The sequence below is a fragment of the Gopherus flavomarginatus genome, chromosome 24, assembly GCF_025201925.1.
Source record: "Gopherus flavomarginatus isolate rGopFla2 chromosome 24, rGopFla2.mat.asm, whole genome shotgun sequence".
Classification (NCBI taxonomy): domain Eukaryota; kingdom Metazoa; phylum Chordata; order Testudines; family Testudinidae; genus Gopherus; species Gopherus flavomarginatus.
The window spans coordinates 2,360,964-2,384,914 of NC_066640.1; the positions used below are offsets into that span (position 1 = coordinate 2,360,964).

At 49.0% G+C, this 23,951-nt stretch overlaps 2 protein-coding genes across 5 annotated transcripts in view; one reads left to right on the top strand and one right to left on the bottom strand.

Moving 5' to 3' along the window:
• HNRNPM (heterogeneous nuclear ribonucleoprotein M) overlaps positions 1 to 21,016 on the bottom strand; it is a 55,919-nt gene extending 34,903 nt beyond the window's left edge. Inside the window, exons 1-3 of one of the 4 annotated variants that reach the window (XM_050933747.1) lie at positions 20,883 to 21,015; positions 4,009 to 4,186; positions 1,331 to 1,500 (exon numbers count right to left, since the gene is read on the bottom strand). The gene's annotated coding sequence lies outside the window, so the exon portion shown is untranslated. Of the gene's footprint in view, positions 1 to 1,330; positions 1,501 to 4,008; positions 4,187 to 7,299; positions 7,562 to 20,882 lie in introns of all 4 variants that reach the window. The other 3 variants (XM_050933746.1, XM_050933748.1, XM_050933745.1) reach the window with 3 other exon arrangements.
• On the top strand, positions 9,096 to 11,926 carry LOC127040047 (zinc finger and SCAN domain-containing protein 29-like). The gene is made up of 2 exons (XM_050933804.1): positions 9,096 to 9,965; positions 11,326 to 11,926. The coding sequence occupies exons 1-2, from the start codon at positions 9,443 to 9,445 to the stop codon at positions 11,829 to 11,831; spliced, it is 1,029 nt and encodes a 342-aa protein (XP_050789761.1). The 5' UTR covers positions 9,096 to 9,442; the 3' UTR covers positions 11,832 to 11,926.
• Positions 21,017 to 23,951: the final 2,935 nt, after the last annotated feature.

Genomic DNA, 23,951 nt, shown 5'->3' on the forward strand with positions numbered 1-23,951 from the left:
TACCCAATGTTTCTTGCACATCCAAGAAAAATTATAGAGTTCTAAAACATAGGATCATTCATAATTAATGTAACAATGCTACAGGCAGGCAAAGCCAACTGAAAGGAGAGATATAACTAAGATTACTGATAGTATTTCAGTTGTTAAATTCAGGTACCACTATTTTATTGTTTCAAGTCAAGACATTTAATTATGAATGTTCCCTATGGCCTACAGTCCTTAAGATTTAATTATATGCATTCAATTCCAATTTGCCTCCAAAGAAAAAACATGTAAGAACCTTTTGGAAATTTGTGTTCCCCTTCATTTGGGCCACAGCCTGTGAGCACATTACCTAACATTCCTTACCTAGTTTATGCCACAATTAAACATTGGTCACTAATTTGCAAGACATCAATTTATGGATCATTCTCTTGCTATGTATTTAAGATGTGACCTACAAGAGAAAATGATCTGTATGCTTTTATGCATCTTTAAAAAACTGGAGACCTCTAAATCGTAAGTAGGGAGCCCCTACTGTACTACATTAGAAATTCAGATCTTGACTCCTCTGCTTTTCCAGGAACACTGGAAACAAGTAAGTCCAATATCAGTAAAAACAAACAAGTAGAACTTATTTGAGTGGAAGCATTATAGAATATTGGCAGAAGTACTTCAGATTGTTTTCACCTTTGGGGAGGGTAGGATCCTGAATCTATCAATGAGAGAATTCCCAAATACACAAATCAATCATTCAATATGAAAAGAGATTTTGGGAGGGAGTGAAAACGGGGAAGTGTAACATGAACATTTTTTCAAGGCCTCCTTTAATGTAGCAAATGCTGAGGCACAAACCAATTTTTCCTCCTCTGTAGGTCACCCTTAAACACATTTAAGTTCTCCTGAATATTGTACAATACGGATATTATCTAAACACAAGTCAGACTATTACATTTTGATTCTAGGACACAACTACATATACTAAATCAGCAGTAGATGGACAACCTACATTACCCAAAAACATTACATGCTTCAGAGCATGTTATGGTACCTCAAAAACAAGTCCTGATGTAGAAAATCTGACATTTTCCATGAGACAATGGCACCTTTCACGCTTTGATGAAGCACTATTAACCACATGCCAACATGCCTACACAGGAACTATCCTGTGAGGAAAGCTGCCTAAGAACAGATATCATGCAACACCAAAAAGGCTTTAATCTAGACGCCTTACAAAACTCATGTCACTAATTCTATCCAGAACAACAAACTAATACATTAAAATTTTCAGGACAAAGTCAGCCACTGTTAAGATGACAGACACCACTCTGTCACCCAAAGCAGCCATTACCTTTCTCTTTGACCAGGTCTTTGAGAGATTGCCACTTCACATCAAATGGAATATTTGTGATAAAAGCTCGATATCTTTTAGCAGGGTTGGCATATGGCTCAAAACGATTTCCCCCTCTTTTGACACTTTTCTCTTTCCTTTTTTCATTCTGGCTTGGTCGTTCACCTTCACTGCAAGAAAAATACAAATATTCAGACATCATATTAGCAATTACAGCATTAGATAAAGTCAATATATCATACCTTTAAATACATAAGGAAACAGTTCATGCACATACACCAGTATGTTTGAGACTATAGCAATTAGTAACTAATATTAACTTCAGTTCACAAGTTTTGGTTTGATAATAAGAGTATGACTTGCAGGTTATCTCATTAATTTTAATTATTAAACAGCTGCAGCAGCTCAGATCAGTTCCAGAGACTGTGAACTGTCTACCACCTGGCCACATAACTTTCTTGCCTCAAGTGGGACATAATTAAACATGGAAAAGAAAAAAAAACAAATCCAACCACCCACCACACATACACCTATGTCAATTTGCAACCCTTTTATGATATCTTTAGTACAGCTGAGCAAATTTTTCATTAAATAGAAACTTTGCCAAAAACATTTGTTTTTTAGTACTCCTAAACTATTTTGCAAATTCAGAGAGAACTCAGATAGTTTTGGCTGAAACTATTTCATATGGAAACATTTTGACTCTCAAATCAGCATTTCATTTGCAAATTTGGTCAATTTTTAAAAACAAAGGGTGAAAAAAACACCAGAAAATGGACAAATTGAAACAAGATTTTTTTTTTGGTAGCTTCAAAATGAACGTGTGTTTTGTTTCATGAAAGTTTAAAAAAAACCTGTTATGGTTTGAATCAAATGAGTTTAATTATTATTTTTTTTTAATTCAGCTGCCAAACTGAAAAGTCTATTATTCATTCAGCTCTAGTTTATAGTGAGCCTGAAAGGAAAGTTTCTCACCAACAGCAGCACTTTAAAGAAATTGAAAGTTTAATTTTTAATCTACCCTGGAAGAGTCCATGGGTACAAAGGAAGTGATTTTTATTCACTGTTTAAAACTATTTTTAACATTACTCCAGAGGGAATTCTGCACCACTGCATGTGCCCAGAATTCATGTCCCCCACAGATTTCTTCGCTTCCCCACAGAAAAATGACTTTCTGACAGGGAAGTAAAGGAAAGATGCAAGAGCAGTGATGAACCAATCCTTAGCAACTGCAGGTACATCATTTCAGGCAGCCAGTTGAGAGGTAAACCACCGCGGGGCTGGGGACACTCCAGCCAGTGGCTCCTATCCTGAGCCAGGATCAGCTGCTAGTCCCAGTTGGGCTTGAGGCAGGAGAGGATGGAACTTCCTCTTCCCCTGCAAGGAGTTGCTATGGCTACGTCAGATCCATCCCCAGAAACCGCCAGCTGCAAGAAGCTCAGCATCCTCTGCGGCTTCCCGCCAGACTTCCCATACCCAGACACCCCTGCCAAGCCTCACCCAGTACATCCAGAACCACCCCTAGCCCTCCATACCCAAACTCCACCTAACCTCAACCCCTGAATCTGGAGCCCCCATGCCTCCGGACCCAAGTTCCCTCTAAGCTTCACAACTGCCTATTTAGTGCTGCACAAGTGCTTAGGGAACCCCTCCCCCAGCCTCCACCTAGCCCAGACCCCAAACTGCCACAGGAGGGACGCCCCTGCCCCAACTCATCCTATGACCCGGATGCAGCCGTGGCTAGAGCAGCACAGACCCAGGCACGGCCAGCATGGCACAGCCCGACCCCGGAGCAGCTGGGGCAGTGTGGAGCGGCCTGGACCGTCCTCCTCCACCCCAGACCTACTGGGGCCCGCAGGGGAGGGGTGCCTATACTGCAGCCCCAGTGCCCCCACAGCGGGAACAGGTGCCTCGCCCCCCAGCCCAAGTGCTGCTGCGGAGAGTCCTCTCTCCTCACTGTAGCACCCTCCTGCACCCCAAACCCCTCATCCCTGGCCCGACCCCATAACCCACACCCTCTGCACCCAATCTTCGGCCCCACCCCAGAGCCCACACCCCTAGCCACAGCCCTTGCCCCTCAATCCTCTGCCCCTCCCACAAGCATTCTTAAGCCCCACCTCCACCACATAAATTTTGTTATGTGCACCAATATGAAGGTGATGAGTCACATCACCTCCATATTAGTGTACATAACAAAATTCATTCTGCACATGGTGGGAAAAATTAGAGGGAACACTGCTCTGGACCCCCACCCCCTGCAGCCAGGCCCCCCCCCTACTGGAGCACCCTGCACTCAAACCTGCCACCCTGATGCCTCACCGCCTGCACCACCCTGAGCCCTCACATCCAGACCCCTATGCCACTGACCCCCAACTAGCTGCACTCAGACTCCCCGTCTAGTCCCACTCTCCTAGCATCCAACCCCACCCCACCCCCGCTGAGACCCCCACACCCAGACCCCTCCACTGAGCCCAACCACCTTCACCTGGAAGTCCCTGTAGAGTCCCATTGCCCCAGCACCTGGAACCACCCCACTCCCCCACAAGCCTCTGTGCACCCACATCCCCCCACTAAGCTGCCTGCACCCAGACTGTCCCACACAGAATCCTCTCACCCCATACCTGGAGCCCTTCACCCAGAGCCCCTCCACATTTGGATCCTGCCTGCCCGCCCCACACCTGGGTGCAGATGGGCAAGACCCCAGGGTGTTTCTTGGATAGGCCCAGGCCTTGTGCTGTGTCAGGGTCGGGTGCAACCTCACTGCTAAGTCCACGTCCCAGGGGCGGGAGGGCAGCAGGTTGATCTCCCACCTTTGTGCATCCAGTGGCCTGTGCTCCTCACTGCCATGCTGGAGATCTGCATATATTTATTCATAAATAAAACTTGCATAATTTTAAAATTATGATGCTCTCAGGAGTATAACATATATTTGACCAAGTCATTTGGGAGACAAGCTCCATTGGATTCAGCACCTTCACTCCATCTTGGATCATGAATCTTCAATCAATATATAAGCCAGCCCACTAGAGCAACTAACAAAATGTAACATTGCTCGTTTAAATTATGCTTTTGCCAATATTTCTAAGAAAAACTGAAAGCCTTCCAGGCCTTCCTTATGCTTCAACAAAAGCTTAGAGAAGGGCATAGCCCCAATGTTTTCCTCTACACACCACTTAACTGACACTAAACCTGTAGAAACAGTAATATGGCATACTTATTTTGAAGGGTTCTACTTGAATTAGGTTTCCCATTTTTCTGCTTCAAATCTTGAAGTACCCAAGGTATACAAGACAATTTCACTATCACTTGTTAAAATGTATACTGTTGGAAACGTGGGGAGAAGGAAGCCCTTTATATCTACAATTTTGTTTCAACACCACATTGCAGCTTGAATCTGACCAAGGTTTGAGATTGCATCTGGGTCTAATTCCATTAAGAAAAATGGAGACTGAAAAGCAAGCAAACTGCAGGCTTTAAGCTCCTATGGGGTTAAAGCGATTTATATTTAAATTACAAGAACCAAACGAATGAGAGTTCATGTTGCCCAGTAGTTCCTTTCATAAGTGAAGAATGGATAAAGAAACCTCAAAGTCAGGAAACACTAAGTTAAGGTACATACTACCCCGACATTGCATATTAGATTCTGCTCTCTTTCAGCACTACCACCTATTAGTACCCTGCCCTTACAGATGCTTCTGAACACTCTGTATAAGTCTAACTCCTTTTTACCAAAAGGAAACTCAGGTTTAGGTCTGGCACAGCAAACAGCATATGCCTACAATCAAACACTGACCCTGTTCCATACAAAGCATAGACTTGTACCACCCCCTTCACTCTGATCTTGAGGATTCCTTCTGAGACATTAGCTTCATTTAACCCTCACTAAGTCCCAGAGACCACTGTCATGTCAGACTGCAAACAATATCTACGCCAAGAAAACCCCCAGGCACCTCTGACCACCTACAGAACTCACTGGTGAAATGAGGCATATAAAGAGAGGGGGAGGTGTATCAGTGACAGCTCTGCCAACCTGCTCTAACTAATCCCTCCATTATTCAATACAGCTATCCCTACAGTGAACACAGATGGAGTGCATGCAGATAATCACTGGAATTCAAGTCTGTGGAACACACTGGGGGGAAGTACATTTTCTTAGTCCTTCCCATCTACTTATTATCGATTCAGTTGTTAAAAGCTAGAGGGAGGGACCATCAGATCCCTAGCCTGACCTCTTGTATAACAGGTCAGAACATTTCAATCAGTTACCTACTCCTGTTCTGAGTCTAATAACTTGTTTAAGCCCCTTCCAGAAATGCTACCAGTTTCTATGGTATTTGAAAACTCCACAAGATGGAGAAACCACCACTTCCCTTGGTAGTTTGTTAACTTTTGCGCTCCCATTAATGAATCATTCCCGGGGCTACTGCAGAGTGAAGGTTGTTATTGTAACTCTTCATTTCCTGGTTTTCAGAGGTTTAAGTCTAGCTGCTTCTTCATTCTACAACAGCAGGAGGCACCACTGGCCAATCTTAACTGTGCTGTTGCAGCCATGCAGGAGAGAAAAGCCCTGTTGGAGGTGTACATACTACAATGCTCCTTCTGCCAACAAAACTCTCCTGCTTTGCAGACAAAATAAAACACCTCAACAAGAGGCACAGAGCTTTTTGCAGCAAAGTTATATCGACAAAGTGTCAGTGTAGACACCGGATTTGGTTATGTTGCTGTAAGTGGCCTCCAGGAGGCATCCCAGAATGCCCATCCTGGCCGCTCTGGTCAACAGTTCAAACTCCACTGCCCTGCACAAAGACACACAGGCTTCCCTTTAAAGGCCCAGGAATTTTTGAAATTCCACTTCTGTTTGTTCAGCATGGACAGCTCACATCACATCTTCCCAGATGACCATGGCAGCTCCACGTAGCAAATACTCACACTTGGAGCACACTTGTGTTGTTGGATCTGCTGGCACAGTGGGGAAAGGAAGCTGTGCAGTCCCAGCTACACTCCCCCCTAGGAACTTCAACACCTCCAGACAGATTTCTCGTGGCATGTTGGATACAGGCTATGAACAGATCATACATCAGTGCCGCCCGAAGACAAAGGAGCTGAGGCTGGCATATTAGAAGGCAAGGGAGTCAAACCGTCGCTCTGGCGCTGTGCCAAAGACCTGCTGCTTCTATAAGGAGCTGAATGCCATTCCCACCGGTGACCCCACCTCTACCACCAAGAGCCCCATGGATACTTAATTGGGGCTGGAGACAGCAAAATAGCAGACTCAATCCCAAGGACGAGGAGGTCGAGTTGAAGGATGATGTGGAGTACGTGACATGGTCATCTGGTGGCACAACAAGTCGGGACCTCTTAACTCTGGAGGGGTCTAGCTAATCTCAGCAGTCCATCTCTGGCGCACATGATGCAGGAGAGAAGAGCCCTGGTAAGTGATCTTTTTTAACCGATTCCACTCAGTTATGAGGTAGAGGGGTCCTTTGCTTTGTATATTCTGGAAGTGGGTGAAGGGATAGAAATGTACAAGACTAGCTGTGTTTGCATGTGCTTCACATTCCACTGTGCAACTAAGCAATGCGGCAGAACAGTGTGTTAACGAACACAGATTTCACAGGAATCCTCCAAAGAGATCTCTCGGGAACTTTCCTGAATGGACCCACCAATCCTCTGCCAAAGATTCCTTGGCAGAGCTGCTTTGTTCCTTCCCCGGTATTAGGAAACTTTCCCATGCCTATCAGCAGTTATTTGTACAGGGACCAAAGCTCTACACAGGTGAGCAGCATAGGGATCTGGTCTGAAGCCGCACAAATGCAGGAGATGCATCCTTGCTTACCCTCAGGAGTAACATATTGGCTTCAACAACCCTTGCCTGTGGCAAATTGTGGCAACATTTACAATACAAAACAAAACACAATGAAATCCTTTGCCCCTTCGAGTGCCTGCTTCCCTCCCATCCCCGAACTCACCATGTTTAGGGTGTTCACTGAAGCTGTGAGCTTGCCAAGGGACAGTGAGAAATGATTACGTAACGGAAAAAGAAAAAAGGGGGTGCATTTTACTATAGTGATTTGATGTGGTGCATGTACTAACAATCATGATTCTGTTTGTTTCTTGTGCTTCTGCACATGCGGCCTTCAGGGCCTTCCCTACACACCAGTGGAGTGCCTCTGCCAGATAAGGAAGCGACCAAGGGGGGCATCTTTCAAGAGGTGCTCTAATCCTCAGAAGCTGAAAAACAAGAATGCAGGGCATGGAGAGAGACTTTAAAAGAAAATTATAAAAATAGGCAGAACAGAAAGAAGAGCCAGGAGCAAATTTTAATGGGCCAGGAGCGGATGACAAAAGTGATGGAGGAGCAAAATAAAATGTTGAAGTCCCTAATCACGTTGCAGGCTGAATTAATGCATGCTCGGCCCCTTTGCAGCCAACACAGAACTGCTTTCCATGCCCTCCCTAAACCCTACCCACACATTCCTTGCAACTTCCTGGCCCCTCTCAGTACCCCGCTCATTCCACACCTTCATCTTCCAAAATGATAGCTGGACTTACACACAGCTATAAGCCAACAATGCCCTTTATTGTTCTCTCTCTCCCCCAAAGCCTAGTGTGTGTGTTAATTGGTATTTAATAAAAATATACTCTCTGAAAGATAACCAATCTTTATTTGCCTCCTACACACAGTGGCTGGTGCTGGAATTAATACCCAGTGGCAATTTGATCATTTGCTGAGTACAAATCACAGTGAGGAATCAACATTTTCATGCAAGGTGGCAAGCTAAAGCATTGCAGAGTGCTGTACAGAAAGACATGACTGGAGCTCATTGTCAAAATGGTGCCTCAAAGCCTCCCTGATTCAAATAGCCCCCAGTGTGATCCTCTAATAACTCTGGTATCTGGCTACTCAAAATCAGCTGCCAGGCAATCTGCCTCTGCACACCACCACAGGGAAAACTTAAGAACGTAAGAATGGCCCTATTGGGTCAGACAAAAAGACCATCTAACCCAGTATCCTGTCTTCCAACAGCGGCCAGTGCCAGATGCCCCAGAGGGAATGAACAGAACAGGTAATCATCAAGTGATCCATCCCGTCGCTCATTCCCAGCTTCTGGCAAACAAAGGCTAGGGACACCATCCCTGCCCATCCCAGATAACAGCCACTGATGGACATTCACAGAGGGTAGGTATCTAGTTCTTTTTTGAACCCTGTTATGGTCTTGGCTTTCACAACATCCTCTAGCAAGCAGTTTCACTGGCTGACTGTGTTGTGTGAAGAAATACTTCCTTTTGTTTGTTTTAAACCTGCTGCCTATTAATTTCATTTGGTGACCCCTAGTTCTTGTGTTATGAGAAGTAGCAAACAACAATTATCTACACCAGTCATGACTTTATAGACTGCAAATCATATCTCCCCTTAGTTGTCTCTTTTCCAAGCTGAAAAGTCCCCGTCTTATTAATCTCTCCTCATACAGAAGCCATTCATACCCCTACTCATTTTTGTTGTCCTTTTCTGAACCTTTTCCAATTCCAATATATCTTTTTTTGAGATGGGGGCGTCCACATCTGCACACACTATCAAGATGTGGGTATACCATGGATTTATAGAGGCAACATGATATTTTCTGTCCTATTATCTATCCCTTTCTTAATTATTCCTAGCATTCTGTTCACTTTTTTGACTGCTGCTGCACATTGAGTGGATGTTTTCAGAGAACTATCCACCATGACTCCAAGGGCTTGTCTACATCAGAAAGTTGCAGCGCTGGTGAGGGAGTTACAGCGCTGCAACTTTGAAGGTGTACACATCTGCAGGGCATCACCAGCGCTGCAACTCCCTGTTTGCAGCGCTGGCCGTACTCCCGTTTTGTCTCGGGTGTAGAGGATCCAGCGCTGGTAATGCAATGTAGACACTTACCAGCGCTTTTCTTGACCTCCGTGGAATAAGCAGGTATCCCAGCATACCTGAGGATACCTCTCTGGTAATCAAGAAAACTCCTCTGCCCTGTGCTCACCTGACCCCTCCTTTAAATCCCCCGGGAAATTTAAAAAATCACCTTCCTGTTTGCTCAGTCAGGCGTGGAGTGCAATTAATCAATCATTCATTCAGCGACCATGCCTCCACGCAACAAACGAGCCCCAGCATGGACCAATGCAGAGCTGCAGGATCTAATTAGTGTGTGGGGAGATGAGGCTGTTCAAACACAGCTGCGCTCCAGAAGGAGAAACTACGATACCTATGGTCAGATATCGCAGTCCATGCTGAGAAGGGGCCACGAACGGGACGCCTTGCAATGCAGAGTAAAAATTAAGGAGATGAGGAGTGCATACTGCAAAGCCCGTGAGGGAAACCGACGCTCAGGAGCAGCCCCCACAACCTGCAGGTTTTACAAGGAGCTGGATGCCATACTTGGGTGTGACCCCACCGTGAATCCTAGGAGCACGATGGAGAGTTCAGAGCAGGGAGAAGTGGGGGATGGTGTAGAGGATGAATACAGTGATGCTACTGGCGTTGAGGGGGACACCCCAGAGTCTCAGGACACAGGCAGCCAGGAGCTCTTCTCCAGCCCTGAGGAGACTAGCCAGTCACAGCAGCTGGAAGCGGACGTTGATGAGGAAGCTGAGGATCGTGCTCGTGGTAAGTAGATTGCAATGCTCTGTCCGTCCCCCACCCCCCCTTCCAAGCGGGAAACCTGCCCTGCGGTGTGCTTCTTCCTCACCGATCCCCCCTTCCAAGCGGGAAACCTGCCCTGCGGTGTGCTCTGTCCGTCCCCCACCCCCCCTTCCAAGCAGGAACCGTGTCCTGCGGGGTGCTTCTTCCTCACCGATCCCCCCTTCCAAGCGGGAAACCTGCCCTGCGGTGTGCTCTGTCCGTCCCCCACCCCCCCTTCCAAGCGGGAAACCTGCCCTGCGGTGTGCTCTGTCCGTCCCCCACCCCCCCTTCCAAGCGGGAAACCTGCCCTGCGGTGTGCTCTGTCCGTCCCCCACCCCCCCTTCCAAGCGGGAAACCTGCCCTGCGGTGTGCTCTGTCCGTCCCCCACCCCCCCTTCCAAGCGGGAAACCTGCCCTGCGGTGTGCTTCTTCCTCACCGATCCCCCCTTCCAAGCGGGAAACCTGCCCTGCGGTGTGCTCTGTCCGTCCCCCACCCCCCCTTCCAAGCGGGAAACCTGCCCTCCGGTGTGCTCTGTCCGTCCCCCACCCCCCCTTCCAAGCGTGAAACCTGCCCTGCGGTGTGCTCTGTCCGTCCCCCACCCCCCCTTCCAAGCGGGAAACCTGCCCTGCGGTGTGCTTCTTCCTCACCAATCCCCCCTTCCAAGCGTGAAACCTGCCCTGCGGTGTGCTCTGTCCGTCCCCCACCCCCCCTTCCAAGCGGGAACCGTGTCCTGCGGGGTGCTTCTTCCTCACCGATCCCCCCTTCCAAGCGGGAAACCTGCCCTGCGGTGTGCTCTGTCCGTCCCCCACCCCCCCTTCCAAGCGTGAAACCTGCCCTGCGGTGTGCTCTGTCCGTCCCCCACCCCCCCTTCCAAGCGGGAAACCTGCCCTGCGGTGTGCTTCTTCCTCACCGATCCCCCCTTCCAAGCGTGAAACCTGCCCTGCGGTGTGCTCTGTCCGTCCCCCACCCCCCCTTCCAAGCGGGAACCGTGTCCTGCGGGGTGCTTCTTCCTCACCGATCCCCCCTTCCAAGCGGGAAACCTGCCCTGCGGTGTGCTCTGTCCGTCCCCCACCCCCCCTTCCAAGCGGGAACCGTGTCCTGCGGGGTGCTTCTTCCTCACCGATCCTCCCTTCCAAGCAGGAACCAAGGCATCCCACTAACATGGGAGAATTTTAAGCAAAAGTACTCACCCCATTGCTAGACATGTCTTAGCTTTCTTGAACTCTACAGTGTTATGTGAGGTATGTGAGAGGGATGCTACCTACAGTTTCCAATGTCCTTCAAAAGTTGATAATAAACAATGATGCCCCTGTGTATTACATGTCTCTATCTCTATTTTTTCTAGACAACTCGAGTAATGCGGCTGTGTCACCGGCCTCACGTAGATTGCAGAATTTGAGGCGCAATCCTAGGAAATCAAAAGAGGAGCTGATCAAGACCGTTCTGAACCACTACAACAGGGAAAGTAGGAAGACTGAGGAGTGGAGAAAAAGTGTACAGGAATGGAGGCTGACTGAAAGCAGGAGACAGGAATTGTCTGCCAAAAGAATAGCCAGGCAGATGATGAGACTCCTGTCTCGCCAAACCAAGTCTTTTGAGTCTCTTGTAGCCATGCAGGCAAATATATACCGTGATAACCCACAGGCTTCCAAAAGCAATGTTCCTTGTCCCCCTGTGTATCCTCAAAATAGCTTTATGCAGCACCCAGTTCCTTATTATCATCAGCTGCCCCCAACACCTATAACATCACCTAGTAACCAAGATATGTTTAATTCTTACCCAGTGCACTCCACCCCCATCATTCTGCAGCAAAGTAATGGTGAGTTGCATCAGACGGTTACAACTGAGTAAAATAGGAAATAGTAAAACCTCTGAATGTACTGTGAACCACCCATACCCCCTTACCTGTTTTTTACTGTATGACAAATAAAAGGTTTTGGTTTGTATTTCTTTCCATATGTTTTATTGGTGATAGAAATGGCTAATTATACACAGCAAGGTAAAGCAAAGCACAACACATGCACCAAACATTACTGCTGGCTCTCAGCATCAAATTGCTCCCTTATAGCATCCCTAATCCTTGAAGCCCTTTCCTGGGCCTCCCTATTAGCCCTGCTCTCTGGCTGAGCAAACTCATTCTCCAAACGTATAACCTCGGAGGTCCATTCCTCACTGAACCTTTCACCCTTCCCTTCACAAATATTATGGAGGGTGCAGCACGCGGATATAACTGCGGTAATGCTGCTTTCCATCAAATCTAGCTTCCCGAACAGACTGCGCCAGCGAGCTTTCAAACGGCCAAAAGCACGCTCCACAGTCATTCTACAGCGGCTCAACCTGTAGTTGAAACGTTCCTTGCTCCTGTCAAGCTTCCCAGTATATGGTTTCATGAGCCATGGCATTAATGGGTAAGCGGGGTCTCCCAGAATCACGATGGGCATTTCCACGTCCCCTACTGTTATATTGTGATCTGGGAAAAAGGTCCCGGCCCTAAGCCTCCTGAACAGGGCACTGTTCCTAAATATGCGTGCATCGTGCACCTTTCCAGGCCATCCAGAGTAAATGTCAGTGAAATGCCCACGGTGATCCACAAGCGCTTGCAGAACCACAGAGAAGTACCCCTTGCGATTAATATACTCCGATGCCAGGTGGGGTGGAGAGATAATAGGAATATGCGTCCCATCTACTGCCCCTCCACAGTTAGGGAAGCCCATTTCTGCAAAGCCATCTAAAATGTCCTGCACGTTACCAAGAGTCACGGTTCTTCTTGTCAGTGTTCGATTAATGGCCCTGCAAACTTGCATCAGCGCCATTCCAACGGTGGACTTTCCCACTCCGAACTGGTTCGCCACAGATCGGAAACAGTCTGGAGTTGCCAGCTTCCAGATTGCAATAGCCACCCGCTTCTCCACAGAAAGGGCATCTCTAAATCTCGTGTTCATGCGCCGCAGGTTGGGGGCGAGATCATCACAAAGTCCCATGAAAGTGGCTTTCCTCATACGAAAGTTCTGCAGCCACTGCTCGTCATCCCATGATTGCAGGACGATGTGATCCCACCACTCAGTGCTGGTTTCCCGAGCCCAAACGCGCCGGTCCACGGAGCAGAGCACGTCTGTTATTGCCACTAGCATTGTACTGTCTGCATATTGATGCGATTCAGTACCATCGTCCGACTCCTCAATGTCAGTCACACGCACATTTAGCAGCCTAAGGATTAGATCCACAGTAAGGCGAGATGTGCTGGCAATAGTCATTAGTAAGGTATTCAGTACCTGAGGATCCATTCTTGAAAGATAATGCAGAAAAACCGCTTTAGAGTCACAATGCTGCCACAGTGCTCCGCATGTGTACCAAAGCAACGCTGGCCGTTGGAACAGGAACAGGAAGCAGAAGGACAATCACACTTCCTTCCCCTTCCCACAAGCCCCAGCGCCGCTGTGGGACGAGGTGCCCTGTGGGATAGCCGCCCACAATGCATCACTCCCAACAGCGCTGCAGTGTGGCCACATCTAACAGCACTTACAGCGCTGCTAGCAGTAAGTGTGGACACTCTGCAGCGCTGGCCCTATACAGCTGTCCTAATACAGCTATAACAACCAGCGCTGCAAAGTTTTAGATGTAGACATGGCCCAAGATCTCTTTCTTGAGTGGTAACAGCTAATTTAGACCCTATCATTTTATATGTATAGTTGGGATTATGCTTTCCAATGTGCATTACTTTGCATTTATCAACATTAAATGTCATCTGCCATTTTGTTGCCCAGTCACAGTTCTGAGAGATCCTTTTGTACCTCTTCACAGTCTGCCTGGGTCCTAACTATCTGCAAATTTTTCCACCTCACTGTTTAACCCTTTTTCCAGATCATTTATTAATATGTTAAATAGGACTGGTCTCAGTACAGACCCCTGGGGAATACCACTATTTACTTCTCTCCATTCTGAAAACAGACCATTTATACATACCCTTTTTTCTTATCTTTTAACCTGTTATCAATCCATGAAAGTACCTTCCCGCTTATCCCGTGGCAGCTTACTTTGCACAAGAGACTTTGGTGAGGGACCTTGTCAAAGGCTTTCTGAAAAATCCAATTACGCTATATCCACTGGATTCCCTTGGTCCACATGCTTGTTGACCCCCTCAAAGAATTCTTTTCACCTTTAGCTTTACAAATATGGAATGCACAGCAGGCTGCTATGACCATGGGACTATTTTCCTCATTTACGTCTAACCCACCATAAAGGCAGCACCAGTGTGCTTTTAATCTGCCAAAGGAACATTCTATGGTCATTCTGCACCTGCTCGGATGTGCTGCATTCTGCACCTGCTCAGCAGCATTGTCGCCTTGCTACTTTCCTGGTTTCCCATTTAAGGCTTCATGACATATGGTAGTATAGGGTACGCTAGGTCTCAGGGTCATTATGTGCATTTCAACATCCCCCCTCCCCCCCAATTGGAATCTTCTGGTCTGGAAAATAAGTGCTTGCTTGGAGATTTCTGTACAGGCCAGTGTTCCTGAAGATGCATGAGTCACACACTTTCCCAGACCACCCCACATTGATGTCAGTGAAACCATATATGCAAGACCATAGAGAAGTACCAATTTCTATTGATGTCCTCCATCGCAAGATGGCCCGGGGCCAAAATTAGGACATGCATGCCATCCATCATCCTGTTGCAGTCACGGAATCCCATTGCTGCAAAGCCATCCATCTTTTCATGCATTTTTCCAAGAGAGTCAGAGTCCTTCGTAGCAAGATGTGATTAATGGCTCTGCACACTTGCATTAACGCAGCCCCAGCAGTCAACTTTCCAACTCCAAACTGATTCACAACAGACGGGTAGAAGTCTGGAGTTGCCAGCTTCCACACAGCGATCACCATGCAGTTCTCCACCAAGAGGGCAGCTCTCATTTTGGTGTCCTTGTGTCGCAGTGCTGGGGTGAGCGCTACACTAAGTTCCAGGAAGATGGCTTCCGTATCCAAAAGTTCAGCAACCACTGCTTATCATCCCAGACTTGCATAACACTGTGGTACAACCACACAGTGCAAAAGCGATAGTCCATGTGCACCTGTTCCATGAATACCAAAAGTAATCTGGTGTTTCTTTCCATGGCACAGAGTAGATCAGGAACCTCTGATTGCTGTTCAGAATGGGTGCTCATGATATACTGCATGACCAGCCACAATGGGTTCATAACAGCGACCACAATAGTTGAAAGCAGTGCAGGATCCATCCTTTCAGACAGAGATGGCAGGTGCACAGTAAACGAGTTGTTGAGAAATGCTGCAAAACGCAGTCAGAAACCCACGGAACGATGAGACAGAAAAAAAACTGCATCATGGGACATCGAGCCCACACCCATGATGCACTGCGATCCATTCCACCTTCCCACAACTCCTAGCTGCGGAGGTGGCAAGTAGCACAGTGGGATAGCTACCCACGGTGCACTGCTCTCCGTCAATGCCAGAGCACCAACTGTGGACAAACTCTGCCAACAGAAGCAGCATTGTACAAACATGCACAAGCGCTGTAATCATACTGGGTTTTGATCATCAGTGTAATTTGTGACGACAAAACTCTGTAGCATAGACAAGACCTCAGTATGGTTTTTTAGGATGATTGACTATAGGGATCCAAATTCTTTGGGCGAGTGTGATCGTGGCAAACATGCTCAGCTCTCCTAGATACCAACGTCTGTTTGGACAACCAACCTCAAGGAAGTGGCTTCAACTACTTTCTTTCAAGTGATTTAGGAAACTAACTCGATGCTCTGAAGTGGGGAACATGAGCAGGGATCCATTTGGGCAGTCTAAAGTCAGTAACTATGGTATTTAAGAGTTATTTTTCTTTAAGAACTGTCCCCATGAATCCTCAGAATACCCAGCTCTTGGAAGAACAAGCCATAGTCCCCGTCCCCCCCCAGGTGAGTTTGAGTACCTTCAACCCTCCCTGAGACATCACTAATACTGCAGAAAAAGCCAGTGAGGTAGGTAAGCTGGAAATCTCAATAGCAATGTTCCTCTTTCATCCCCAACAGAAGAGAATCTCTAATATTATGAGGTACTGCAGCCCAGGTATCCAAGTGGTTAAGGCACTACACCATGCAGACTCCCAAGATGTAGCCTGGTAAATAGTGTCACATGAACACAAGGCTTACCACTTGTAGAAAAAAAGCTACAGGTTTATGATGGGAAGCTCTCAAAGGACACTGTCCCCCTAACAGTATGAAAAAATCCTCTTAAGCAAGCTGAAAACAGCTATGGCGCCTCTTGGCTCCAGTGAATTTGACCATTTGTGATGGAATGAGAGTGGACTTGTTCAGGCAAACCCTAAGGACTGAGGATGCTTTACACACTTTTCTGAGGGCTTGTCTACACTTGGAATGCTACAGTGGCACAGCTGCAGCACTGGATCTATGGCATTGTAGCACTTAAGTGTAAGCACTTTTCCAATTAGCATAGCTAATCCACCTCCACAAGAGGAGGTAACTAGGCAATGGAAGACTTCTTCTAGTAACCTAGCACTATCAGATCCAGGGGTTAGGTTGGCTTAACTACGTCTTTCAAGCATATGCATTTTTCACACCCCTGAACAATGTAGCTGGGTCAACGTAACTTTTGAGTGTAGACCTGGCTGGCCTGAGGTACATCTTGCAGTGTGTGCGCTAGGTACAGTCAGATACAAATATCCAGACACCCAAGAAAGCCCATTGCCACAGGCAAATGTTTCATGAAAAGCTGGTGGTGAAGACACCAAAGGTTAGAAAGCAGTATTGGTATTTGCCTGGACAAGGTTGGAGATACATTCAATAACTGTGACGTTCATATCTTGACTCAACTTTGCTCTATGGAGCTTAATCCAACTGATGACCTGCTTCTAGAGGCAGAGAACCTCCCTCTGGAAAAAAGTTCAGTCTCACATGAAGTCAGGAAGAACTCTGCTTCTCTAACCAAAAAGTAGTGGATATCCTTATTTTGTTCCTTCAGGAGCCAAATTTATAAAGCAGCATGTCTCACTGAAGGCAGTCATCTTGCCATCACTGTTCAATAACTGCCAAGTCTCACCCACAAAGTGGCCAAAAACTAAGATTACATCCCAAGATGCTCTGGCCACTACCAAAGCTGAAAGGTCATACAAGTGAAAATAGTCAAGCCTTTCTCAAGAACCAAATTTGGTGTGCTTGGTTCTAAAATGGAGGGCAGAGTGAGGGAGGAGGAAAGACACTGGAAGTAGTGAGCTACATAGAAGGTGGTCACATCCTCAATTGCTTGTTCTGCAGAATATAAGAAATCTATGGGCTTTTTTTGCTGAATCAGTGAATTCTAAGTCTAAGACTTCAGAAAGGCCTTCATATCGCCAGAAGGGGAAGCACTGGCTGCTTTTCTGGTGGAGACAAAGATGAAAGAAGTTTCTGGCTCAGCCTCCACATTCTCATCTTCCTGTTTTACGGAGCCCGTAAGACTGAGATGACAGCTGTTTATAAGCCAAATTTTGGTTGCTATAAATTTATGGCAGGTCAGAAAGTCCAGAGTCAATATTCAGAGCTCTTCCAGCTCCAAGGCAACACGACAGTCCCATGATCTTATTTCAACCATAAGGACTCATGGACTCCAAATTCCAAAGCATGGCAAAAGACAGCTGTTCTCCACCAACAGGACAAGGAGTCAAGGATCTGGCAAATTATATGCTAGACTTGGCTACCATTGTACACTGGGCCTCCAAACAGCCTTTCTTCTCTATCACACACACAAACTCCTCAGCAACAGTGGCTCCCATTAATATATCACATCTATCCTATGTTCCCTACACTAGCTTCTCATAGAATATCAAATCAAGTTCAAGGTATCTGTCCTTATCCTCAAGGAATTTGATGGCCTGGGCCTAGTACATCTAAGAGGTTGCCCTAAAGTTCTAAGATGAAGACCATTCTTAACCCCTTCACTCCTCAGGAACAACTGAACTTTCTACAATAAGAGAAGGTGATCTATTACTCCTGGGGGAATTCTCCATCACTGCACAAGCGCAGAATTAACGTCCCCTGTAGATAAATTCATTCACATGCACCTTCCGAGCAGCCGGGGGGGGGGGGGAAGGGGGCAAGTCTGGTTTGGGCATCAGAAGCAGCCATGGGAGATGTAAATCACCACCTCGGGAGATGTGGGGGTGGGGGGGAAGGGGGGAGAGACAGGGACAGGATTTCCTCTTCTCCTGCACGGGCTGCTCCTGGGGTTGGGTCAGACCCACCTCCAGGAACCTCCCCCACTTCAGAAAGCTCTGCACATACACCCCACTTCCTGACCCTATCTCTCCCAGCAACCAGGGGGAGGGGTCACTGTATGGGAAGCTGCCCCTCATCGGCCCAACCCCCATGCATCCAGACCCCGCCTGCACCTGGACTTCCCTGCCAAGCGCCTGACTGATTCAAGGCATCAGGAAACCATGGCACAAGCTGCATCTCTAACAGAAGAGGAACCAGCATCTCACTTTTCCTGATGCTGAAACATACAAAATAACTGGTAGCAGCTAAGCTTGACTGAATATGACATAACTAATCTTTTTTAGACCAATAGAGGCACATTAGTATGCATTCCTCAGTCTTTCTAGTGAAAGAAATATCAGAGCTTACTCGCAGAGCTTCCACAGTTCCTGATACCAAGACAGCAACACAGAAGAAACACTAGCAGTGGATACCAAGACCTGCACCCTCCTTTACATCAAGATGGGAACAAGAGAATTTGTCAGCACCACGACTCTTCCCTAGCTGAAGGGTGAAGCAGAAGTGTCCAGGTGCCAAGAAACTGATCTGAAGTCTCAAACCTGCTTAGCAGACTCAATAATGAAGAGCAGAGATTTATTAAGATCCCACCTGATCATAGAAATCAAAAACATGGAACCCTAATGACATTACTGCATTGCATGAAACAGGTCTCAATTTAACATCCCTAGCTGCTGCAGCCATGCCACGTAGCCCAAAACAGGAAAAATGGCTATTCAGTCAAGCACTCTAGCAGGGCCAGTGTCAGGAAAAAGTAACAAGCCTAAGAGGGCAGTGCCCCAGGCAATGTCCATCAACACTCTTCTTTTTAAATAAAAATGCAGCAAGCTAATCTTGTGGGGAGGGAGAAACATCAATGCCATCCCACCCCCCCAGTGCCTGCACTCAGCCAGACCCCCAGCCTCTGCACCAATGCCATCCCCCCCCCCCAGTGCCCGCACTCAGGCAGACCCCCAGCCTCCCGCACCAATGCCATTTACTCCCCAGCGCCCGCACTCAGCCAGACCCCCAGCCTCCCCACCAATGCCATCCCATCCCAACCCACCCACCCTCAGCCAGACCCCCAGCCTCCCCACCAGTCATCCCAACCCCCCAGCGCCCGCACTCAGCCAGACCCCCAGCCTCCCGCACCAATGCCATCCCACCCCCCCGTGATCGCACTCAACCAGACCCCCAGCCTCCTGCACCAATACCATCCCACCCCCACAGTGCCCACACTCAGCCAGACCCCCAGCCTCCCCACCTATGCCACTGTACCCCCCACGCGCCCGCACTCAGCCAGACCCCCAAGCTCTGCACCAATGCCATCTACCTCCACACCCGCACTCAGTCAGACCCCCAGCCTCTCCACCAATGCCATCAACCCCCACATACCCGCACTCAGCCAGACCCCCAGCCTCCCCCCAATGCCATCCTACCCCACCAGTGCCCGCACTCAGCCAGACCCCCAGCCTCCCTCCCAATGCCATCTACCCCCACACACCCACACTCATCCAGACCTCCAGCCTCTCCCCCAATGCCATCTGTGATGAACTAGGAATGTTCTTAATGTTTTCTCTGAATACTGTGTTGGTGCCTCAGTGTCCCCATGGCAGTTCTTAAGTATCTGGCAGAACAAAGGGCCAGGGCACCTAAATGCCTGGCACTCTGTCTCCTAGCAACTGATGGCCTGGGCCCCCCCTCTGCAAAGGTGCCAGCTGAAGGTGTTGGAGACAAAGAGATCAGGTGACCTCCTGGCCCAGGAAAGGAGCTGAGCAGAGGAGGAGGGGCTGGAGGGGGTTGTTAGTCTGGAGCTGACTGGGGACGAGAAGTGAAGTGCAGACGGGGGAGGTCTGGCTCACTGACCCCCAGAATGGACCCAGCCGAGGGGTCCGGTTCGCTGTATCTATCAAGCTCTATTTCAGACTCTGTTCCTGTCATCGAATAAACCTCTGTGTTACTGGCTGGCTGAGAGCCACATCTGACTGCAAAGAAGGGGTGCAGGACGCTGTGGCTTCCCCAGGAGCGTCTGGGCGGGCTCGCTGTGGGAAGCACACGGAGGGGCAGAGGATGCTGAATGCTCCAAGGAGAGACCCAGGAGGTGAAGCCGTGTGAGCTTCTTGCCCTGAACAAGTCTGCTTCAAGGGAGAGGAGGCTCCCCAAAGTCCTGACTGGCTTGGTGGGGAGCAGTTCCAGAGCATCGCCCGGGGACTCCGTGACACCATCCCACCCCCCCCCCAGTGCCCGCGCTCAGCCAGACCCCCAGCCTCCCCACCAACGCCATCCCACCCCCCCGCGCTCAGCCAGACCCCCAGCCTCCCCACCAACGCCATCCCACCCCCCCGCGCTCAGCCAGACCCCCAGCCTCCCCATCCCCCCCCCCAGTGCCCTCACAGATGGCTCCCCAGCCTCCAGCACGGCCCTTGCTCCAGCTCCTAAACCCCCATCCCGCCAGGCCCGACGCCCTCACTCAGCCGGGCCACCGCTGTCAGCACCGGCTCCTTCCGTCCACTGAGCCCCCCACCTCTGGAGCCCCCGCCCGCAGCCGGCCCGAGGCCCCGGCCCACACACGCGGGGACTCGAACTCCTGCTCCCCCGACCAGGAGGCCACCCACGACGGGACGGGGCTCTGCCAGCGGCGCCTCACCTCTTAGGGGGCCCGTCCCCGGCGCTGCCTGCCCCGTTAGCCGCCGCCGCCGCCGCCTCCTCCATTTTGCCGCTGCCCTCAGCCCCCACGGCCGCCATTTCCTCCGCGCGGCCCCTTTGTGTAAGCAGCGCCAGCCCCGCGCCGTGCCGCGGGGAACGCTGGGAAAGGGGCGGGGCTGAGACCCTGGCGGCCGCTCGCCCGTGCGGCCGCGCTGACGTCACGGGGCCGTTCCCGGGCTCGGGGCGGGGGCCGCGCGATGGCGCGAGGCGAGGCAGGTCGGGCGGCGGCGCTGTGCCTGAGGGGGATTCGAGCCGTGCCGGGAGCGGCCGTGCCTGGAGGGCGTTCGGCGCGGGGCGGGTCACACTGCCGGGGTCGGCGGTCGTGCGGGGGTGGGTCCCGTGCCTGCAGGAACGGCGGGGGTGGGGTGCGAGGGGCAAAACAAACCGGTATTTCCTGCGCACGCGCGTTTGCGGGGCTGTGCTGGGACCCGCCCCCCCGGCTGGCAGCAGGGCTGCCCCTGAACCCAGCTCTGTGCTCCCCCGTCTTTGTACCAGTGACCTCTGAGTGTGACCCCCCCTCCCCCTGTACATTAAAAACACTTGTAACTATTTAACACCATTATAAATGCTGGAGGCAAAGGGAAGGATTAAGGTAAAGGTTGACAGCTAGGGACCCCCCCCAGTAATAATAACCTCACACCCCCACAAGGAGTCCTAACCCCCCAGGTTAAAAACCCATTTTAGCTGTTAGAGGAGCCTCCCCCTTGGTGCACACTATCCCAAAATAGGCCTACTGCTTAACCATGGTATCAATGATTTCAGTTTCATAAGTATGAAACAAAGCTCTCAACTAAAGCTAAAGTAAATTTTTTTTATTAATCTTTGATACAAGACACACACTTTCTCAATTTGTTGAGTTTTGTAACTTGGCCCCTGCCTAGCGAGTGCTGTTGAGTTGAGAGTGAGTTGCTCCATCAGGGTATGCCAGGTACAGTTCTGGTGCCCTCAGTTTGCACAACAAACAACAACCCTTTATCACTCCTGCCCCAATAATTGGGGGGGGGGGGAGGAATCCAAGATCAGCCATAAATGATAATTAGGGCAAGCAATCCCATCATGCTGAGCACCTCGGCGGGGGGGGGGTGTCCATGAAAACAAGATCAGCTCCTGAAGTCTTTTTCCACAGTTCACCACTAGATGTCAGGGAAGAGCTCATTTAGATTGTGCTTACATGTAAATCACCTGGAGTTTAGTTACTTGAGTGCACAGGAAAAAAGGACTCTAATAAAATCTTCATGTGCAAAAGTCAGTTTGTTTTTTCAGAATCAGCCTAACACTTTCACTAAGACTTAAGCTCTATTTTAAAAAAAATTAGGCTTCAAACAAGCCTCAGAAATGTCAACACATAAGGCTGATTGTATAAATACATGAAACTGAGCATTATAAGAGAAGATAAAAGGGCTGACCTAGGAGGAAAGGCCTTAAAAGCCAGAAGCTAAGTGACCAAGGGGAGCTAGTAAACAGGGGAGTTTGAGAGAGGGCGTCATAATATAATCATGATGGTTAGGAAGGGCCGCATTGCCAGTGCTAATACTACTCCTGTCTCCTCCACCTGTGCCTGTCTCCAGACAGAGAACCTAACCATCGATGCCTCTACTCAGATCCTAGTGTGGATTTGCAAACTGTGGCCTGCATTTCCCACTTACAGAAAGCCAGGCTGGGCAGACCATCCAGTGTGAGAAGTGCTTGCTGGTGGAATCTCTAAGGAAGCAGATGGGAGAGCTACAGGAGGTGGTGGCTAGGCTGAGGAGCATCTGTGCATGTGAGGAATTCATTGACGGTTTTCATATGGAGACTTCCAAGGCTGAGGAGGCTACCCAGCTAGAGAGGACTGCTATCACACCCCTGTGGAGGAGGATAAGGCTCTGGTACAGGGAGGACACTGGCTGCTGGTTACTTCTGGCAGCAGGTAGTGCTCCACCCCTACTCCCAACCCGCCCACCATGGTAATGGAAAACCATTATACTGCCCTGCAATGAGGAATCACCTCCAGAAGGAGGAGGAGAAGCCATGTACCCCCACAGCTAGGAGGATCACAGACATCACTCCCAGGAGGAAACATAGGTTGGTGACTCTCTTTTGAGGGGGATGGAGATGCCCATCTGTTGCCCTGACATGGCATCCCAGGAGGTATGCTGCCTGCCAGGGGCCATATCTGAGACATTGTGGAGGGATTGACTAGTACCCCCTGCTACTCATCCATGCGGGCACTAATGATACTGCAAGGTATGACCCTTTGCAGATCAGAAGTGACTACAGGACTCAGAGTAAGGATGAGGGAGTTGGGAGTGCAGGTGGTGTTCTCTTCAGTCCTTCCAGTCAAGGATAGGAGCCTCCTCAGAGACAGATGCATCCTGGAGGTGAATGCCTGGCTGGGAAGATGGTGTCACCAGGAGGGCTTCGGCTTCCTTGACTACAGGATGCCGTTCCAGGAAGAAGGACTATTAAACAGAGATGGAGGCCACCTATCGGGGAAGGGGAAGAGCATATTTAGCTACAGACTAGCTAACCTTGTAAAGAGGGCTTTAAAACTAGGTTCAACGGGAGCAGGTGACTAAAGCCCACAGGTAAGTCAAAAACCTGGGAGAAGGGTTGGAATCTGGGGGGAGCATGGGCTGTTATAGCAGAAATAAGGGAGAAGCAAGACAAAACTTTGGGGGGCAAATTAAATCAGTATCTTAGATGTCTGTCTGTATACTAATGTGTGAAGTATGAGGAATAAGCAGGAAGAACTAGAAATGCTAGTAAACAAACAACTATGACAGTTGGCATCACAGACTTGGTGGGATAATATGCATGACTGGAATATTGGTATAGAATGATACAGCTTGTTCAGGAAGGACAGGCAGGGAAAAGAGAGGTGCTGCCTTATATATTAAAAATGTATACACTTGGGACTGAGGTTGAGATAGAAATAAGAGACACTTCTTGAAAGTCTCTGGATAAAGATAAAAGGGATAAAAAAGGGTGATGTCATGGCAGGGATCTACTGCAGACCACCAAACCAGGA

Bases quoted from the DNA above. Each gene is read 5' to 3' on its own strand.
- LOC127040047 (XM_050933804.1), top strand. From the start codon at position 9,443: ATGCCTCCACGCAACAAACGAGCCCCAGCATGGACCAATGCAGAGCTG. The intron at 9,966-11,325 runs GTAAGTAGATTG...TATTTTTTCTAG, and splicing joins AGCTGAGGATCGTGCTCGTG to ACAACTCGAGTAATGCGGCT.